This window comes from Lontra canadensis, unplaced genomic scaffold, assembly GCF_010015895.1.
Source record: "Lontra canadensis isolate GAN:19392208 unplaced genomic scaffold, GSC_riverotter_1.0 scaffold8, whole genome shotgun sequence".
In the NCBI taxonomy this organism is placed as follows: domain Eukaryota; kingdom Metazoa; phylum Chordata; class Mammalia; order Carnivora; family Mustelidae; genus Lontra; species Lontra canadensis.
Window position 1 is genome coordinate 12709818 of NW_022631002.1, and position 15802 is coordinate 12725619.

Here is a 15802-nt window from a genome sequence, read left to right on the forward strand (position 1 = left end):
CAAAAAAAAGAAAAAAAAAAAGATAAATTGGGCTTCATCAGACTTAAAAATTGGTGTGTATCCTGGGACACTACCAACAAAGTGAAAAGACACCCTACAAAATGGGAGAAAATACTTTATCTTTAACAATTTTTTAAAATTATTATTAACATATAATATATTATTTGTTTCAAGGGTACAGGTCTGTGACTCATCAGTTTTACACAATACCCAGTGCTCACCATAGCACATACCCTCATACCCTCCCCAGTGTCCCAGTCACCCCATCCCTTCACCCACCTCCCCTCCAGCAACCCTCAGTTTGTTTCCTAAGATTAAGAGCCTAATGATTTATTTCCCTCTCTGGTTTCATCTTGTTTCATTTTTTCTTCTCTTCCCCTATGATCCTCTGCGTTGTTTCTTAAATTCTGCTTATCCGTGAGATCATATAATAATTGTCTTTCTCTGATTGACTTATTTTGCTTAGTTCCATCCATATTGTTGCAAATGGCAAGATTTCTTTATTTCTTTTTTTTTTTTTTCATGGCTGCGTAAGACCACATGTTCTTTATCCATTCATCTGTCAATGGATATCTGGGCTCTTTCCATGGTTGGGCTATTGTGGACATTGCTGCCATAAACATTGGAGTACAGGTGCCCCTTTGGATCACTACATTTGTATCTTTGGGGTCAATGCCCAGTAGTGCAATTGGTGGGTTGTAGGGTACCTCTCTTTTCAACTTTTTGAGGAACCTCCATATTGTTTTTCAAAGTGGCTGTACCAACTTGCATCCCCACCAACAGTGTAAGAGGGTTCCCCTTTCTCTACAACCTCTCCCTTGTCAACTTTTGCCATTCTAACTGATGTAAGGTGGTGTATCAATGTGGTTTTGACTTGAATTTCCCTGATGGCTAATAACATTGAACATTTTTTCATGTGTCTGTTAGCCGTTTGTATGTCTTCTTTGGAGAAGTGTCTGTTCATGTCTTCTGGCCATTTTTTGACTTGATTATTTGTTTTTTGGGTGTTGAGTTTGAGAAGTTCTTTATAGATCTGGATATCAGTGCTTTGTCTGTAGTGTCATTTGCAAATATCTTCTCCCATTCTGTGGGTTGCCTTCTTGTTTTGTTGCCTGTTTCCTTTGTTGTGCAGAAGCTTTTTATCTTGATGAAGTCCCAATAGTTCACTTTCGCTTTTGTTTCCCTCGCCTTTGGAGACAAGTCTTGAAAGAAGTCGCTGTGGCTGATGTCGAAGAGGTTACTGCCTATATTCTCCTCTAGGATTTCGATGGATTCCTGTCTCACACTGAGGTCTTTCATCCATTTAGAGTTTATCTTTGTGTGCGGTGTAAGAGAATGGTCCAATATCCTTCTTCTCCATGTGGCTGTCCAATTTTCCCAGCACCATTTATTGAAAAGACTGTCTTTTTTCCACTGGGTATTAATTCATAATAGCCCCCCCGTGAAAGCAAACCAAATGTCCATCAATTGATGAATGGTTAGAGAAAATGTGGTGTATCCATAGAATGGAATATTATTTGACAGTAAAAAAGAATGGAGTTGTAGTCCCAGGGGTAAGATGGTGGTTGCCTCCAGCACCATGTGGTAATGGCGGTGACAGAGCCAGAGCTGCTCCACGGTGAAGAGGGAAGCAAAGTCTTTCAAGGAAAAAAGGAAATGCAAACTATGCCAAGAAAGATGATAGTGAAGCTTATAATTATTGTACTAAAACCTAGATATGGGGGCGCCTGGATGGCTCAGTGGGTTAAAGCCTCTGCCTCCAGCTCAGCTCATGATCTCAGGGTCCTGGGATCAAGCCCCGCATCGGGCTCTCTGCTCAGCAGGGAGCCTGCTTCCCTTCCTTTCTCTCTGCCTGCCTCTCTGCCTACTTGTGATCTCTGTCAAATAAATAAATAAAATCTTAAAAATAAATAAATAAAACCTAGATATGTGTCCTAAAAATGCTAGCTATGTGAGAATTGAGCGGCATTTTGATGATGCTCAGAAAGTTCCAGGAAGCTTTTGGAGACACATAGCAGTGAGGTTGAATGATAGTTTTGCCTGGGGACGTCTATGGGAAGGCCAATGCCCCCCGACTTCTAGGGAATGCCATGGTGGCATGTCACCATTTCCAGAGAGCTCTAGAACTGGCTCACAAAAGTGTTCAGGCACAATAGGATATATATGAGCATGAGAAAAGAACAGAAACAGATTCTGAGAAGCAGGATTTTTGGTAAATGGTTTTCAGCATGGATGATGCCCTAGAGTTTGCCCCATCTGCCGTTGCTTCAAAATTACCAAAGTACAGTATTTAGCCATGCTGGGTCATTATCTAGAAGGACAGTCTGCGGCCGGTGACATTCCACTAAGGGCCATGCTCTGTGTGTAGGAGGTCTCTGCCATTATTAGGAAGATCGCATTGAGAAAGTAGTTCAGTTTTTTGCACAGGCTTCCAAGGTGACTCCTGACCACAAAAGTGGCTGCCTTGCTCGCAGAAATGCCAAAGCCCTTAAAGCAGAGAAAGAAGGTGGGAATAAAACATTTAAAGGAGGAAATGACAAGCTGGCCTATGAGCTACATACAGAAGCCCCAGGGACAGACCCCCAACAATATAAAAACAAATGCTGAACCCTGCTGTAACTGGGGTATAGATCATTCCAGGCTTGGGAGACTAGATGGTGCAACAGAAGTTTGCACAAATGCAGCGAGGCTTGGGGCCACTTAATTAAAAGCCTCCTTGGGAAAACCTCAGTGTTACATGGATACAGAACAATTTCAAAAAGCAGGACAGGACTGCGGAAAAGTGTATCAGACGGAGAAAACATAAGAACATGCCCAGCTCCTAAAACATTGCGCAGCCGGAGCTGAAGGAAAGTCTACTACAAGGTTCTGGGAGTGGACGTGAATGGCTCTGAGGACAAGATCAAGAAAACTCCACAACAAGCCTTGAAGCACCATCCAGATGGCCCAGGGGGAGCCAGTGCTAAAGTGGAGGAGGAGGAGGAGGAGGAGAGAACGTTCGTTCGAGGAAGTCAGCAAAGCTTTTGCTCTCCTCCCCGATCCCGGGAAGTAGACTCACTTTGACACTGGACTGGACGCAGATGAGGAGGACAAGCATCTGGTCCGGGGAACTTACTTTTTCACTTTGGGTAACAAGAGGAAGCCCTCCAGAACCCGGAGAGTGTGGATTTGCCCAGTGTGACCTGGAATGTGAACACAGCTCACCTGCTCTCTCCTCATCTCTGTGTACTCAGAGCACCGTGGCTTTTTCCGTTGGATCGCCTGGGTCTGTGTGAGTGGGTGAGGGAAAGGGGGCCGGCGCCAAGTAGGGGCGTGGGAGTGGGGAAGGGGATGGACAGGGAAGCAGCTTGCGAATTTTTGTTTTCCTGTTTAACTTTATTTAAAAAGGCAAAAAAAAAGTGGGGGGGCACCTGGCTGGCTCAGTTAGCTGAGCATGTGACTCTTGATCTCAGGGTCGTGAGTTTGAGCCCCATGTTGGGTATAGAAATGACTTAAAATTGAAATCTTTAAAAATTTTTTTTTCAAATTAAAAAAAAGGAATGAAATGCTGAAAGGTACCATGTCCTAGGCTGTTTGGGCTGCCATAATAAAATGCCATGGATTGGGTACTTAAAGAACAGAAGTGCACTCGTTCACAGTTCTGGAGGCTGGAGGTCCGAGCTCAGGGACCAGCATGGCTTGTTTCTGGTGTGAACTCTCCCCGTGGGCTGCAGGTGATCGCCTTGTTGTGTGCTCACATGACCTCTTCCCTGGGCGGGGTGGAGGGGGCATGCAGAGAGAGAAGGAAGCTCTCTGTCTAGTGGCTCTTCTTATAAAGTCACGAATCCCCTTATGGGGGCCCCACCCTTGTGGCCTCATCTAATCCTAATTACCTCCCCAAAGTCCCATCTCCCACCACACGGGGGGCTAGGGCTACAACCTAGGAAGTTAGGGGGACACACTGAGTTTATCACACAGTACGAGATGAACGAACCCTGAAAACATTACACTAAGTGAAAGAAGCCAGTCCTAAAGGACCACATAATGTGTGACTCCCTTGATAAGAAATGTCCAGAAGAAGCAAATCTATAGAGACAGAAAGCAAATTTGTAGGTTGCTTGCCAGGGACTGGATGGGAGGAAGAAATAAACAGAGACTGCAAATGAGTACAGTTTATTTTGGGGGTGATGAAAATGTTCTGAGGGGCGCCTGGGTGGCTCCATGGGTTAAGCCTCTGCTTTCAGCTCAGGTCATGATCTCAGGGTCCTGGAATCGAGCCCCGCATCAGGCTCTCTGCTCAGTGGGGAGCCTGCTTCCCCTCTCTCTGCCTGCCTCTCTGTCTACTTGTCATCTCTGTCTGTCAAATAAATAAAATCTTTAAAAAAATGTTCTGAAAGTAGATTGTGGGTGATTGTTGTACAACTTTGTGAATCTACTAAAAGAATCCCACGGAATTATACACTTGGAAATGGCAAATTTTATGGCCTGTGAAGTATATCTTAATATTAAAAAAAAAAAAGATATGAGACACATCAATCAATGGACCTTGTTAGACTCTCAATTCAAACAAAGAAACTTAAAAAGAGACAGATATTTTTATTTTATTTTTTTAAAGATTTTTATTTATTTAACAGATCACAAGTAGGCAGAGAGGCAGGCAGGGTGGGGGGAAGCAGGCTCCCCAATGAGCAGGGAGCCCGATGCGGGGCTCAATCCCAGGACCCTGAGATCGTGACCTGAGCCAAAGGCAGAGGCTTAACTCACTGAGCCATGCAGGTGCCCCAAGAGACAGATATTTTTAAAACAATCAGGGAAAATTGAACCTGGATTCTGTATTAGATGATATCAGGAATTCTTGATTTGGGAATGTGCAATAATAGTAACGTGATTATAGTTTTTTAAAATGTCGCATTCACAACTGAACTGCGCAGAACATTCCAGCATATACTTTCTTACATACCTGTCCCCTGTGTGAGCTTCCTAATATCAGCTGTCAGCTTGGGGGGGTAGCTGAGGGTGGCGTGGGAGAGACACGTTCTCAAGCTCCTCCCCCTCCGCCGTGAGAGAGGCGGTGCGGGGGACAGGGGTGCCCTCTCAGGTGTGGGGAAGGCCACTCTCTGAGGCAGATGGCTGTCAGGCCACTGGTCTGGCCCCATTTGCCGGGAAAGGGCCTACTTTCCTCCGTGCCACCCCAAAGGCTCTAGCTCCCGGGTCATCAGGCAACTCTGCTCGGTGTCTCCCTCAGCTTTCCCACATGTGCTCCATTCTGGAGGGGCTCAAAGGTTAGAGTCACAGAAGGCACCCAACTTCTGACTCTCTGGTGTGGCATGAAGGCGGCTGCGACCCCATTTCTTCCTTTCTTGGCTTCTCCGTCAGGGCCTGGGGGTCTGGGATGTATGGTGGGGTTCGGGACCGAAGGCCTTTCCGGGAGATTCGTGCGTGAGGAGACTGCCCAGAGAGCTGCGGTTTTCACCTCCTGGCAGCCCAAGTCCTTCAGGTACTTTACCTGCTTGCAACCTCACCTCCTTCAGGAAGCTCCCCGATTGAACCCATGCAGCCATTCCTTGCTTTTGTTCAGGCCCGTGTCTGTCAGCTGGTGTCCTTGTAACTCACTTCTGGGCCAGCACTGCCCTTGGGACGTTCTGAAGTCCCTTTTCGCGTGCAGCCGGGTCGCCGGCCTCCGGAGTCTCCCCGGGGTCCCCGGCCGGGCTGGGGGTGCCGCGCACACAGACTCCCGGTGCCCGTGGCTGATGTCTGAGTGGCAGCACTGCTCTTACATAATCGGTTTCTCTCCTCCTTTCTCCCTCCAGAGCCAGATTTCACATTGAGCAGCTGCAGACGGAGAAATCAGAGAAAGCACAACCCAGCCCCGGATTCCGAGGGGCCTGCTGGGGACTCTCTCCTCCGGCTTGAGAAGGAAGACCCCGAGGCCGGAGTCTCAGGCCAGGTCCCACCAGCTGCCATGGGACTCGCGGCCGCCGCCCCCCAGCTGCCCTCCCCACGGCCAGGCAGATAAGGGCGGGCACTGCCCCAGGAGCACCTGCCGCCCCCTGCCGGGCAGCTCCTCTGTGGCCAGCCCTTCCCCAGCCTTGGGGCACCTTCGCTGACCCGAGGCCATGTAGGCCCCATCTGGGCCTTTGTGGAGAGACACACACGGCCGGGGACACCGCCTCTGCTCTCTGGGGGACACAGCGCGCCACCATGTCCTGGGGAATCGCCGGGCTGCACTGTGAGTACCGGGGTGGGGGGGGGTGTCCGTGGAGACTGCCCCGGGAGGCATTGGCCCAGAGCCGGGCTCTGCTGTAACCAAGGCAACCGGGCCATTCCTGCTGGTGAGAAGTTGAGATGCTTCCCAGCTTAACAGCCTGGGGACTCCCGTGGCCGCTCTCTGCCCTGGCTGTAGCCCACCGCGGCTCAGACCCGCAGTGCGGCTCCAGGTCCTGGGCTGCGTGGGCATGGTCAGTGGGTGGTCAAGGGGATGGGGCAGGCATGGGGTGCAAGGGGCAGCAGCACCTTCTCAGGCTGTCTGGTGCTGGGGTGCACGGGCTGTGGGGGCAGAGAGGAATTCTGGTCTCCTTGGGTGTGGCCAGCCGGAGGCGGGAGCTTGTGGAAGTGTCTCCCAAGACCCGTGGGAGAAGTGCCACCAGGTGCTGGAGGAGGCAGCCTGTTCCCTCTGCCCCTCCCTCCATGACAGAACAAAATTAAGAGGCAGAAAGAGAACAGTGTTGTTGGTAAAAAGAAAAATAAGTTGAAATGAGGACAGAACGTGTCTAGAAGCCTCTCAAGCCTGCTGGTGGGAGGCCAGACCAAGATCCCTTCAGACTCCAGGATTCAATTGAATTGACTCAAATTCAACACATTTTTCTGGTGCCTCCCACATGCCCACTGGAGAGTGACTGCCATGGCAACAAGGACTGGGCTAGCTCGTGCCCCTCTCCCCGATGCCTGGCGCGGAGGTAGGCGCTCGGATCTGTGTGCCTTATGGATGAGGTCTGGGGTTTGATCCCGCAAGGGGTCCAGGCTGGCCCTTGTGGAGGGATACTGCAAAGGGTCGGGACACGCAGAATAGGCAGAAGGACCCAGAACAGGTGTTCTGGAAGCTTCCAGGTCACGAGGAGCAAGAAGAGTGGTGTGGTGAGGAGCCACTTGAGCGGACGGTGTTCACACAGGTGGATGTAGGAAGGTGAGGACAGTGTCTCAGGTAGAGGGAACAGCGTGAGTAAGGGTTCAGCCTTGGGACCATGAAAGGCCAGGCTGGAAAGCAGGTTTGGGCTCAGCTGGTGGAGGCCATAAAGGCCAGTTCATGAGGCATCAGGGAGCCCTGGAAGGTTCAAGATCTGGGAGTGGGGTTGTGACTGGAAATTACTCTGCTTTCGGAAGATCAGTCTGTGCTACTTGCTGGCCGTGCTGCGACCTTGTGGGCAGGAAGTGACGAGGGTCTGTTCTGGAGATGGCCCTGGGAGCGGAAGGCATGGTGGAGGCCGACTGCCTGCTGGGGCAGGGATGGGCTGTGGGGTGGGAGGCAGGGAGGGCTGCAGGTCAGGGGCTCATAGAGGGGCTGGGTGCTGGAGAAGGATGGGCTGCCATAACAAATTGCCACAAACTCGGTGACTGAACAGAGCAGAAATTTCTTCTGTCCCAGGTGTGGAGGCCAGAAGTCTGAAATTAAGGTGGGGACAGGGCCACGCCTCCTGCGGAGCTCTGGGGAGACTCCTTTCTGCCTCTTCCTGCTTCTGGTGGGGGCTGGCAGTCCGTGGTTTGGGGTGCCATAGCTCTGGTCTGTGTCAGTCTCCTCTTGACTCTTTCTGCATGTCTCTCTGTCCTCTCCACTTCTTATGAGGACACTTGGTCATTGGATTTAAGTTGGGCCTTCATGTTATCCCCAAAGACCCCATTTCCTAATAAAGTCACATCTGAAGCCTGGGTGAATAAGGATTTTGGGGGGATGCTGTTCAGCCCTCTGTGCAGGTTCAGATTCGGTTGCTGCGGGTGGTAGACAAGCCCCATTTGTCCCTCCGCAAGGATCTGTCCCCAGGAGAGGTGCTTCCCCTTCCCCTCCCAGCCAGGGATCTGAGAAGGGAGCTCCTTCCTCACTCGCTTTTTCTTCAGCCTCCTCTTCTGTCTTGGGGATGTCTACCTTCTGGAGGGTGGGGGACCAAGAGCGGCCCCCTTCCCGTGTCAGGAGTGCACTGGCAGTGGGGCTCTCTGGGGTTCAGAGCTGCTGTGAGGCTGGCCTGTTTCTTGGGGTGGAGACAGCACAAAAGGGGCTGAAATTTGGAGATGGTGGTCAGTCTGCAGATCTAAAGGAAGTCTGGGTCTGGCGGAAGGCAGATGACCCATGGACAAAGTTTCTGGCTCAGCCCATGCATGCCAGGATGGCTTTTTCTGACTTGTTCCTGCTAGGAGCCCACTGCTGTCAGGACAGGGGTGAGGGCAGCAAGGGTGGGACTTCAGGATGACTGGCCCACGGGAAGGAAGGCCAAGTGTGGACAGAGATACTGATTTTAAAGACAAGATGCAAATTCAGATTTTTACGTGAAATCTCTGTGAACTGAGTTGTGGCCCTTGGAACACCAGTTTGCAACGGTCTCTGGAGGTCGGTGGTTCTCCAAGTATAGTCCCCAGATCAACAGCAGCAGCTTGGAACTTGCTAGAAATACAAATTCTCCAGGCCCACCCCAGACTTCCTGACTCAGACGCTCTGGGCCTTAACCAGCTTTCCAGAAAATTCGGATGCATGCTCCTCATCCCTTGTTCAAGATGAACCCCCACAGTGCTCAGTAAACAAGACTATGTTGTGGCTGACTGCATTATGGACTCACATACTGGGGGCCAGGTTGTCTGGTCAAGACAATGAGTGAGGTGGACAAATGGTGCTAGAGACCGAGACTATGGGGGCTGGTTCAGGCAGGGGAGAGCCTGGTTGGGGCTTGCGGGGAGGAGTCTCGGTGAGACCTTTAGAGAGGTCTGCCATGTGAGAGGATACCCAGGGCAGAGGCAAAGTATTAGCAAAAACTGCAAACCAGGAATGATCTCAGTTTGCCGTGGTGCCAAGCTGAGGGGCTTCATGATTTAGAGACAAGATAGGAAGCGGCAGAAAACAATGGTTCAGTTTGTGTTTATCTGGTCTTTTGTCCAAAATCCAGTGCAAGCACTTGGGAAGAGACAAGAGAGAGGAAATGCAAGATGGGTTGCAAATTTGCAACCTTGAAAAATACGGTCAGTGGACTGCTGTGCGAGGAAGGGCTGGTGGGGCCAGCACATCCTGGACATGGGCTTGGGGCCATGTGGGGCGCTCCTGGGGAGTCCAGCCAGAGCCAGGACCGGTGGCAGCACTGAGAAGGTGGAGAGGTGGCCAGGAGCAGGCCCAGGCCAGGGAGGGAGTGAGCGTAAACATTCTCTGACAAGGTGGCTTTGATTGGTGACGTTCGGTAATGAACATGTGGGCCATTTACAGATTGTCATTCTTAGGGAGAGAATACCGCAGCAGGACTCTGTCCATGAGTCTTTTGGTGATGGCTCTCTTTCTTGTTTTCCTTCAGGCTTATCCCTAGAAATGAATTCAATGGGTCAAAGGATGTGAACATTTACAAAAATTTTTTAAAAGAGTATTTATTTGAGGTGGGGAGGGGCAGAGGGAGAGAGAGTCCCAGATAGACTCCCTGATGAGTACGGAGCCCAATGCGGGGCTGGATCTCATAACCCTGAGATCAGGGCCTGAGCTGAAACCAAGAGTCAGGTGCTTAACCCACTGCACAATGCAGGCACTCCAGCAGGTCAAAGGATGTGAGAAATTTTTAGGCTTAATAGGTCAACTGGTGTGGACATTATTAAGTCCACCAATAAAAAAAAATGGCCAAAATGCTTTCCAGGATAAGAGCACCTGCCTCACGACTTTGCCAGCACCAAGTGTTATGAAAATGAAATGGAAAAAAACCCTACTTTCCTTTTTGATAAGTGAAATATGGCATCTGATTGTTTTAATATGTATTTCTTTACCTTTACTGGGGAGTTTTTTTGGGGATATGTCTCCTGCCCATCTGTGTTTTCTTTCTGCTCTGATGAGTCTGAAGCATTTTCATATTTGTTGTAGACTCTCCGATATTTTTTTAAGTGTGTTCGGGTCCAGGAAATCACAAAACCTGTTTTTGAAGTCACAGTGACCCCCCCAAGTGGTGAAAGCTGGTAATGTTCGAAGGCAGACGGTTGGCTGGCGGGGAGAAGCCGCACCCCGAGAGTCGCAGGCTTCTACAGCAAGAACTCACTGGAAGGGCCACAGTGATTCGTGCGTGTTAGAGGGTTGTCAAGATCAGCTACAGCAGGGAGGGAAATGGCTCCAGTTACCCTAGAGTCATTTGCAGAGTTGAACGAGCCTCCGTGTCTCCTGAATCCCCCGATGGAAATGCAGACCCAGGCTTTGAGGACACTCCAGCCCTCGAGGGGGTGGGGGCCAAGGCTGCCCTGGAAAGGAGGTTGTGCCTACCCCATGAGGAGACTTGACACCAACCTCAGGGTGTGACTGCTGGGGGGACTCTGCCTGCTGGGGGCAGGGGTGCACCAGCTGGACTGCTTGTGCTCACCTGGCCTTGCTGCCTGAGCCTGGACCCTGGAGGGGAGGGCATCCTCTGGGCTCTGCACCCCCACCCCTCCCATGGCCGGGAGAAGAGAGGGCACACCCAGGTGGCGGGGGTGTGGCACAGGGTGCTCATGTATTGCTGTTGGGTTCGGTCCACAGATCTCGGGATCCTCCTTGGCATGGCCTTGGGGAACGAGGGTTTGGAGATGTGGCCCTTGACACAGACCGAGGAGTGTGCGGTTACCGGCTTTCTGCGGGACAAGCTACAGTACAGGAACCGTCTTCAGTACATGGTAACTGTGTAGGCACCTGCCCAAGCCCCTGGGCTCCCAGGGTGTAGGACCTTGCAGGCCCTGCCGTGGGTCTGTGTCAGCCCTGAGCCCATGGCCTCTTTCTCCACGGCATGCACCAGTGTGCCTGGTCCACAATGACTGTCCCCTCCCCTGCAGGTGTCCCCCCAGGCCCTTCACCCCTGCTACTTGATCTGACCTTTGATCCTTTCTCCCCATGCCGCTCACCCTGTGACTCATGAGTGGATTCCAGGAAGCCTTGCGGGAGTCCCAGGCACTTACTGGCAGGGCAGATAGATAAGGACCTGTCACTGTGGCTCTAAAAGTCTATCTTTTTTCTTTTCTCCTTGACAGCTTTACTAGATGTCATTCACATACCACACTATTCACCTGTTTAAGTGTACAGCTCAGCGGTTTTCAGTATCCGGCAGAGCTCTGCAGCTGGCACCATAAGAAGTTTAGATCATCTTACTTGAGCTAGTTTTCCTCACCTCCAAAAAATATAGTACTCTTGGGGGTACTAGGTCCTCCAACCACTTCTTGGCCTAAAATTGCTGCCATCATAGGAACTCCACACTTTGTCTCAGCCTCCCCTGTGTCCCAGAGGAAGGAGAGCTGTCATTACCCCAGGGGAGAGCGGAGGGCTCCTTCTCTCTCAAAGGCCACCACTGTCATCAGCAGGCTGGTCCTTGGCCCTCTCCTCCTACAGCAGATTGTCTGGGAGCGGGGGGAGCCTGTCTGAGCCATTTCTGACTCTGACCTCATGGTTTGTTCTTGTACTTCCCCAGAAACACTACTTCCCCATCAACTACAGGGTCAGCGTGCCTTATGAGGGGGTGCTCAGAATCGCCAACATCACCAGGCTGGTGAGAACCCCTCCTGGGCTGGGAGACCCCCTCCTGGGCTGGGAAACCCCTGCCTCCTGGGACACCCCATGGACCCAGCCTGAGAAGCACATTGGTCTTGGCAGGTCCTGCTGTGAGGGGCCTTTCCCAGCTCTGGGACCAAGCCTGCCCTTGGCTGAGGCCCCGAGGCTGCTCCTTGTTTACCATGGCTGCCCGTGCTCTGCTCCCGTCGTGGGGCCGCGTGGGGTTGGGGGGGGGTGATCAGAGCAGTGGCAGGGCGGGTCCCGAGGCACATGTCTGCTGGCCTCAGTGATCTCTCCTGTCCCCACAGCAGAGGGCGCGGGTCAGCCAGCGGGAGCTGCGGTACCTGTGGGTCTGGGTGAGCCTCAGTGCTACGGAGTCGGTGCAGGAGGTGCTGCTCGAGGGCCACCCATCCTGGAAGTACCTGGAGGAGGTCCGCACGCTGCTGCTGGACGTGCAGCAGAGCCTCACGGTGAGCTGCGCCCAGCTGCGGGGCGGGGGATGCGCATGCGCGCATGGGTGGCGGCCAGGGATGGTTGAGGTGTGAACACGTGGAAAGTTTCAGCGTGTCCTAAAGGGCGTGGGAGAAATGAGAGAGGAAGACAGGGCCAGTGCCCGGTGGGTGGCCTTGGCTTGGGGTAGGAGAGGCTCTCTCCTGACCTGGGATCTTGGCCAAGTCATCGATCCCTCTGGCTTTGTTTGTGGAGGCTCCTCTTGGGGGAGAGGAGAGGAAGCACGAAGAGGTAGAGGAATGAACACAGGTTTTAGGGTAAGGACGTGCTTACTTGTAAAGGTGGATACATGACATCCTACGTTTGTTAAAGTCCACAGCTCGTACAGTGCAAAGTCAACTATGGGCTTGATGTCATAAGAAGGTTCCCGATCATGGCCTGCCTGGCAGGGTTGATATGAGGCCTCTATAAAGCCGGCAGCCTGGGGTCGCAGAATCAGTGTGAGCCCCTGCAGGCCGTGGGTGTGCTGCGGGACCCCTCCCCTCACCCCCATTTTGCCCTAGTCCCCCAAGTAGGAGCCTGCCCCAGGAGCCCCACCTGCTGCCCAGCCAGAGCTGGGAGCTGCGGGGGACCCTGGAATTTAGGAGCCCACGCCTGCTGGGAGTTCTGGGGAGGCTCTGGTTTGGGCGGAGCCATGGAGGCCCAGTGGTCTCCTCAGTGGCTCTCCGGTGCCCGTGGGCAGCATGAGTTGGAGCTGACCTGAAGAAACAGTTTTGCATCCTTGGTTTTCCTCGAGAGAGCCCCGACTCTGAGCTCTTGGGAGCTGAGGAGGAGGTTGGTGGCGGGCTGAGGCTGGGGGCCTGGGCCCCCCAGGTTGTTCACATTTAACTGGCTTTAAGTACATCTTCATTCTCATGGAGGTAAGGGTCTGTGCCCCGCTCCGAATACGCCCAGCATCCAGTGGGCAGTCGGCTCTTCCTGCCAGGGACTGGGCCATGGGTATGGGCGCCTCCTCTCTCCTGCCATGCTCACTGCTCTTTCAAAGCCTTTGTAGACTGTTTTTTTTTTTGAATTGCTGTGAACAGGACTGCTAACTGGTAGAATAATACAGAAATTCTCCTGCCACAGGCCTGAGGCCAGAAACCCTGCACTCAGGGTGGCAGCAAGGCCATGCTCTCTCTAAAAGTTCTGGGGAGGAGGGACCCTTCCTGCCTCTTCCCTGCCTCTGCTGGCCGCTACTGCTGTTGGCTTGTGGCCCCATGTCCTTCACGTGGCCTTTCCCTCGAGTGCCCCCTCTTACAAGGCTGCCAGGCACTGGATTTAGGGCCTACCCTACATTCATACAGATCTCATCTGGAGATCCTTAATTATATCTGCAAACGTCCTGTTCCCAAATAGGGTCATGGTCACAGGTCCCAGGGTTGGACATAGTTTTTTTGGAGGTGGAGATTGGGGGAGGGGCAATTCAACCCAGTATACTGCCTTGAGGATGGTCTTCCCCAGGCTCAGGCCCTGCATCTCCGTTCTAGACCATGTCCCCTGTACCAGCTCCGGCCCCCTGTTCCGTCCCCGGGTGTGCCTGCCTGCTCCCCAGTGTTCCCTGTCGATGCATACGGTGGACAGAAGCACCCTGAGCTTGGAGCTGGAGACTGGCCTGGCCAGTATGCCTGGCACCCAGGTGTCCTCATGAGGGTCCCTTGTCTTGTTCCGTGCAGGCAGTGCAGATCTTTAAATCCTGGCCTGTCTCCCGGGCCCAGGACCCCTTCCTTATGTGCTGGTGGCCAGGCCTGGGCTGGGACAGCAGGGATGTCCTCTACTTTCCCCCATCCCGGACTGCTTCCTGCAGTCATTTTTCCAAAGATGGAAAAAGAGGAGCCTCTGTGTTGGGCTTGGGTGAAGGGTGTCGAGGTACCTTGTCGCCTGCAGGAAGCAGTAGAGAAGTTACCCATAGGCCTTCTGGTCACCGTTAGTCCCCTTCCTCCGGGGCTGGAGCAGCTCCAAGCAGGGCAGTTTCCAGGGTTCTCGTGGGACGTGGCCCTGTCTCTTCCCTGGGGTTGGGGCGGTGGTACCCATGGTCCTGAGGGCCTCCTCCCTTCCAGGATGTGGAGGTCGGCCCCAAGGTGGACGCAACAGTGTCACTCCTGAGTGCCCCGAGGCTAAGCCTGAAGCTGGTGCGACCCAAAGCCCTCCTGGACAACTGCTTCCGGGTCATGGAACTGTTGTACTGTTCGTGCTGTAAGGAACAAGGGGCTGGGGCTGGGGGCTGGACCCCAGGTTTCTGAGCTCAGGTCACTGAGCAGAGCCAGGGCTCTCCTGGGCTTGCCCTCCACTCCCCGGGGCCATAAGGCACTTCTACAAGCCAAGAGGAGCCCCGGGTATGGGGATGAGAACAATGTGGCGTGGGCTGGGGACGGAGAGGGCTGTTGACCACTCCTGCAGTCTTTTTTGTTCCCCCCTGTCTCCTGCAGGTAAACAAAGTTCTGTCCTAAACTGGCAGGATTGTGAGGTGCCGAGCCCTCAGCCCCACAGCCCGGAGCCCTCATCGCAGTGTGCGGCTGCCCAGACCTACCCTCTGTCCCAGCGGCCCCCTACCTCCCTCCCTCGCTTCCCAGGATCCCAGACCGGACCCCCGGCTCAGTGAAGCTGCTGAGGGCACAGGCAGAGACCTCTTCCCCCAAGAGGCCCGTGTGGTGACTCATATGGGGAAGCTCAAGGTGCTTCCACAGTTCGGTTGAACCTGAGACTTCTCTGGGCCGTGGTGAGGAGCCCCCTACCCGCCTTGAGAGAGGAACCCCCAGGAGAGTGTTTTTCCTTTGAGGGGATTCTGTGCCTGAGAAGGGCTCAGCTCCCCGCATTCTGTACCTCACCTGGTCTCCCCTGGAGCAGCGGGGGTCTGGGGGTACCTGAAGGGAGACAGAGGTCTCTCCTCTTCCTGCACCACCTGGGCTGCCTACTGGGCCTGGAGGCGTTGCCGAGTGTCTCCTGTGGCCTGCAGAGGCGAGAACTGTGCCGCGCAGGTGGGCGAGCACGGGGAGGGAGGGGGCCGGGCCACACACCCCGTCTTGCCACAGTGGATGCTCTTCCAGTTCCTTATATTTTCTATTAAACACTTGCTTGTTTTGTTTCGGTTTGGTTTGCATCTGCAAAGATGAACCCCAGAGGCCTGAGAGCCCCTCCGCGGCCTCCGTGTTCCAGTTCCAGGACTCAGGAGACAGGTGGGCTGGTCGGGCCCTGGGGCCTGGGTCTCAAGATTTGGATTTGGAATGGATGAAGCTTTAGCCTGGAGGCCTGGAAATGGTCTTTGAGGGCCTGAGTTCCTTCCACACCTGCCCGAGCTGCCGGGGCCTCAATGAGACGGAGACCGAGGGGCAGAGGATGTTAGGCCGGCCCTCCTCTGTGCCCCCTGGTCGCCCTCCCTGGCTCCATCTGCCTGGGACAGGGTGCAGGTGTTCAAAAGCATAGGTCCTGACACCAGACCCGGCTGCTCCTGCCCCCCTGCACATGGAGCCCGGGTGCCCCTGCCCCAGGCCCGATCTGGGGTGGGCCGGGGCTGGGGCTGCACGGCTGCCGCAGGGGGCCGGTGAGCAGCCGGGGAGGAAGCCAGGTGGACGCAGGGGTGTTAATTACAGTACAACTTTA

At 53.6% G+C, this 15802-nt stretch overlaps 1 protein-coding gene and 1 pseudogene across 4 annotated transcripts; both read left to right on the plus strand.

Annotated features, from left to right (window-relative positions):
- The first annotated feature begins 1927 nt into the window (after positions 1–1927).
- LOC116865667 lies at positions 1928–3188 on the plus strand (annotated as a pseudogene).
- A 2916-nt stretch (positions 3189–6104) lies between these two features.
- On the plus strand, positions 6105–15286 carry IL34 (interleukin 34). Of its 4 annotated transcripts, none has more exons than XM_032853985.1 (6): positions 6105–6208; positions 10715–10848; positions 11634–11711; positions 12022–12183; positions 14263–14398; positions 14632–15286. In XM_032853985.1, the coding sequence occupies exons 1-6, from the start codon at positions 6181–6183 to the stop codon at positions 14802–14804; spliced, it is 711 nt and encodes a 236-aa protein (XP_032709876.1). In that variant the 5' UTR covers positions 6105–6180; the 3' UTR covers positions 14805–15286. The 4 variants fall into 4 exon arrangements, with proteins under 4 accessions (XP_032709876.1, XP_032709877.1, XP_032709875.1 ...); XM_032853984.1 differs by lacking the exon at positions 6105–6208 and adding an exon at positions 6465–6935 and having other exon boundaries at positions 12025–12183; XM_032853983.1 differs by lacking the exon at positions 6105–6208 and adding an exon at positions 6474–6935.
- Positions 15287–15802: the final 516 nt, after the last annotated feature.

Excerpts from the sequence above, each read along its gene's own strand:
- IL34 (XM_032853983.1), top strand. The coding sequence starts at position 6,881 with ATGGCAACAAGGACTGGGCTAGCTCGTGCCCCTCTCCCCGATGCCTGG. Across the intron at positions 12,184-14,262 it reads ACGTGCAGCAGAGCCTCACG|GATGTGGAGGTCGGCCCCAA; the intron begins GTGAGCTGCGCC and ends CCTCCCTTCCAG. Across the intron at positions 14,399-14,631 it reads ACTGTTGTACTGTTCGTGCT|GTAAACAAAGTTCTGTCCTA; the intron begins GTAAGGAACAAG and ends TGTCTCCTGCAG.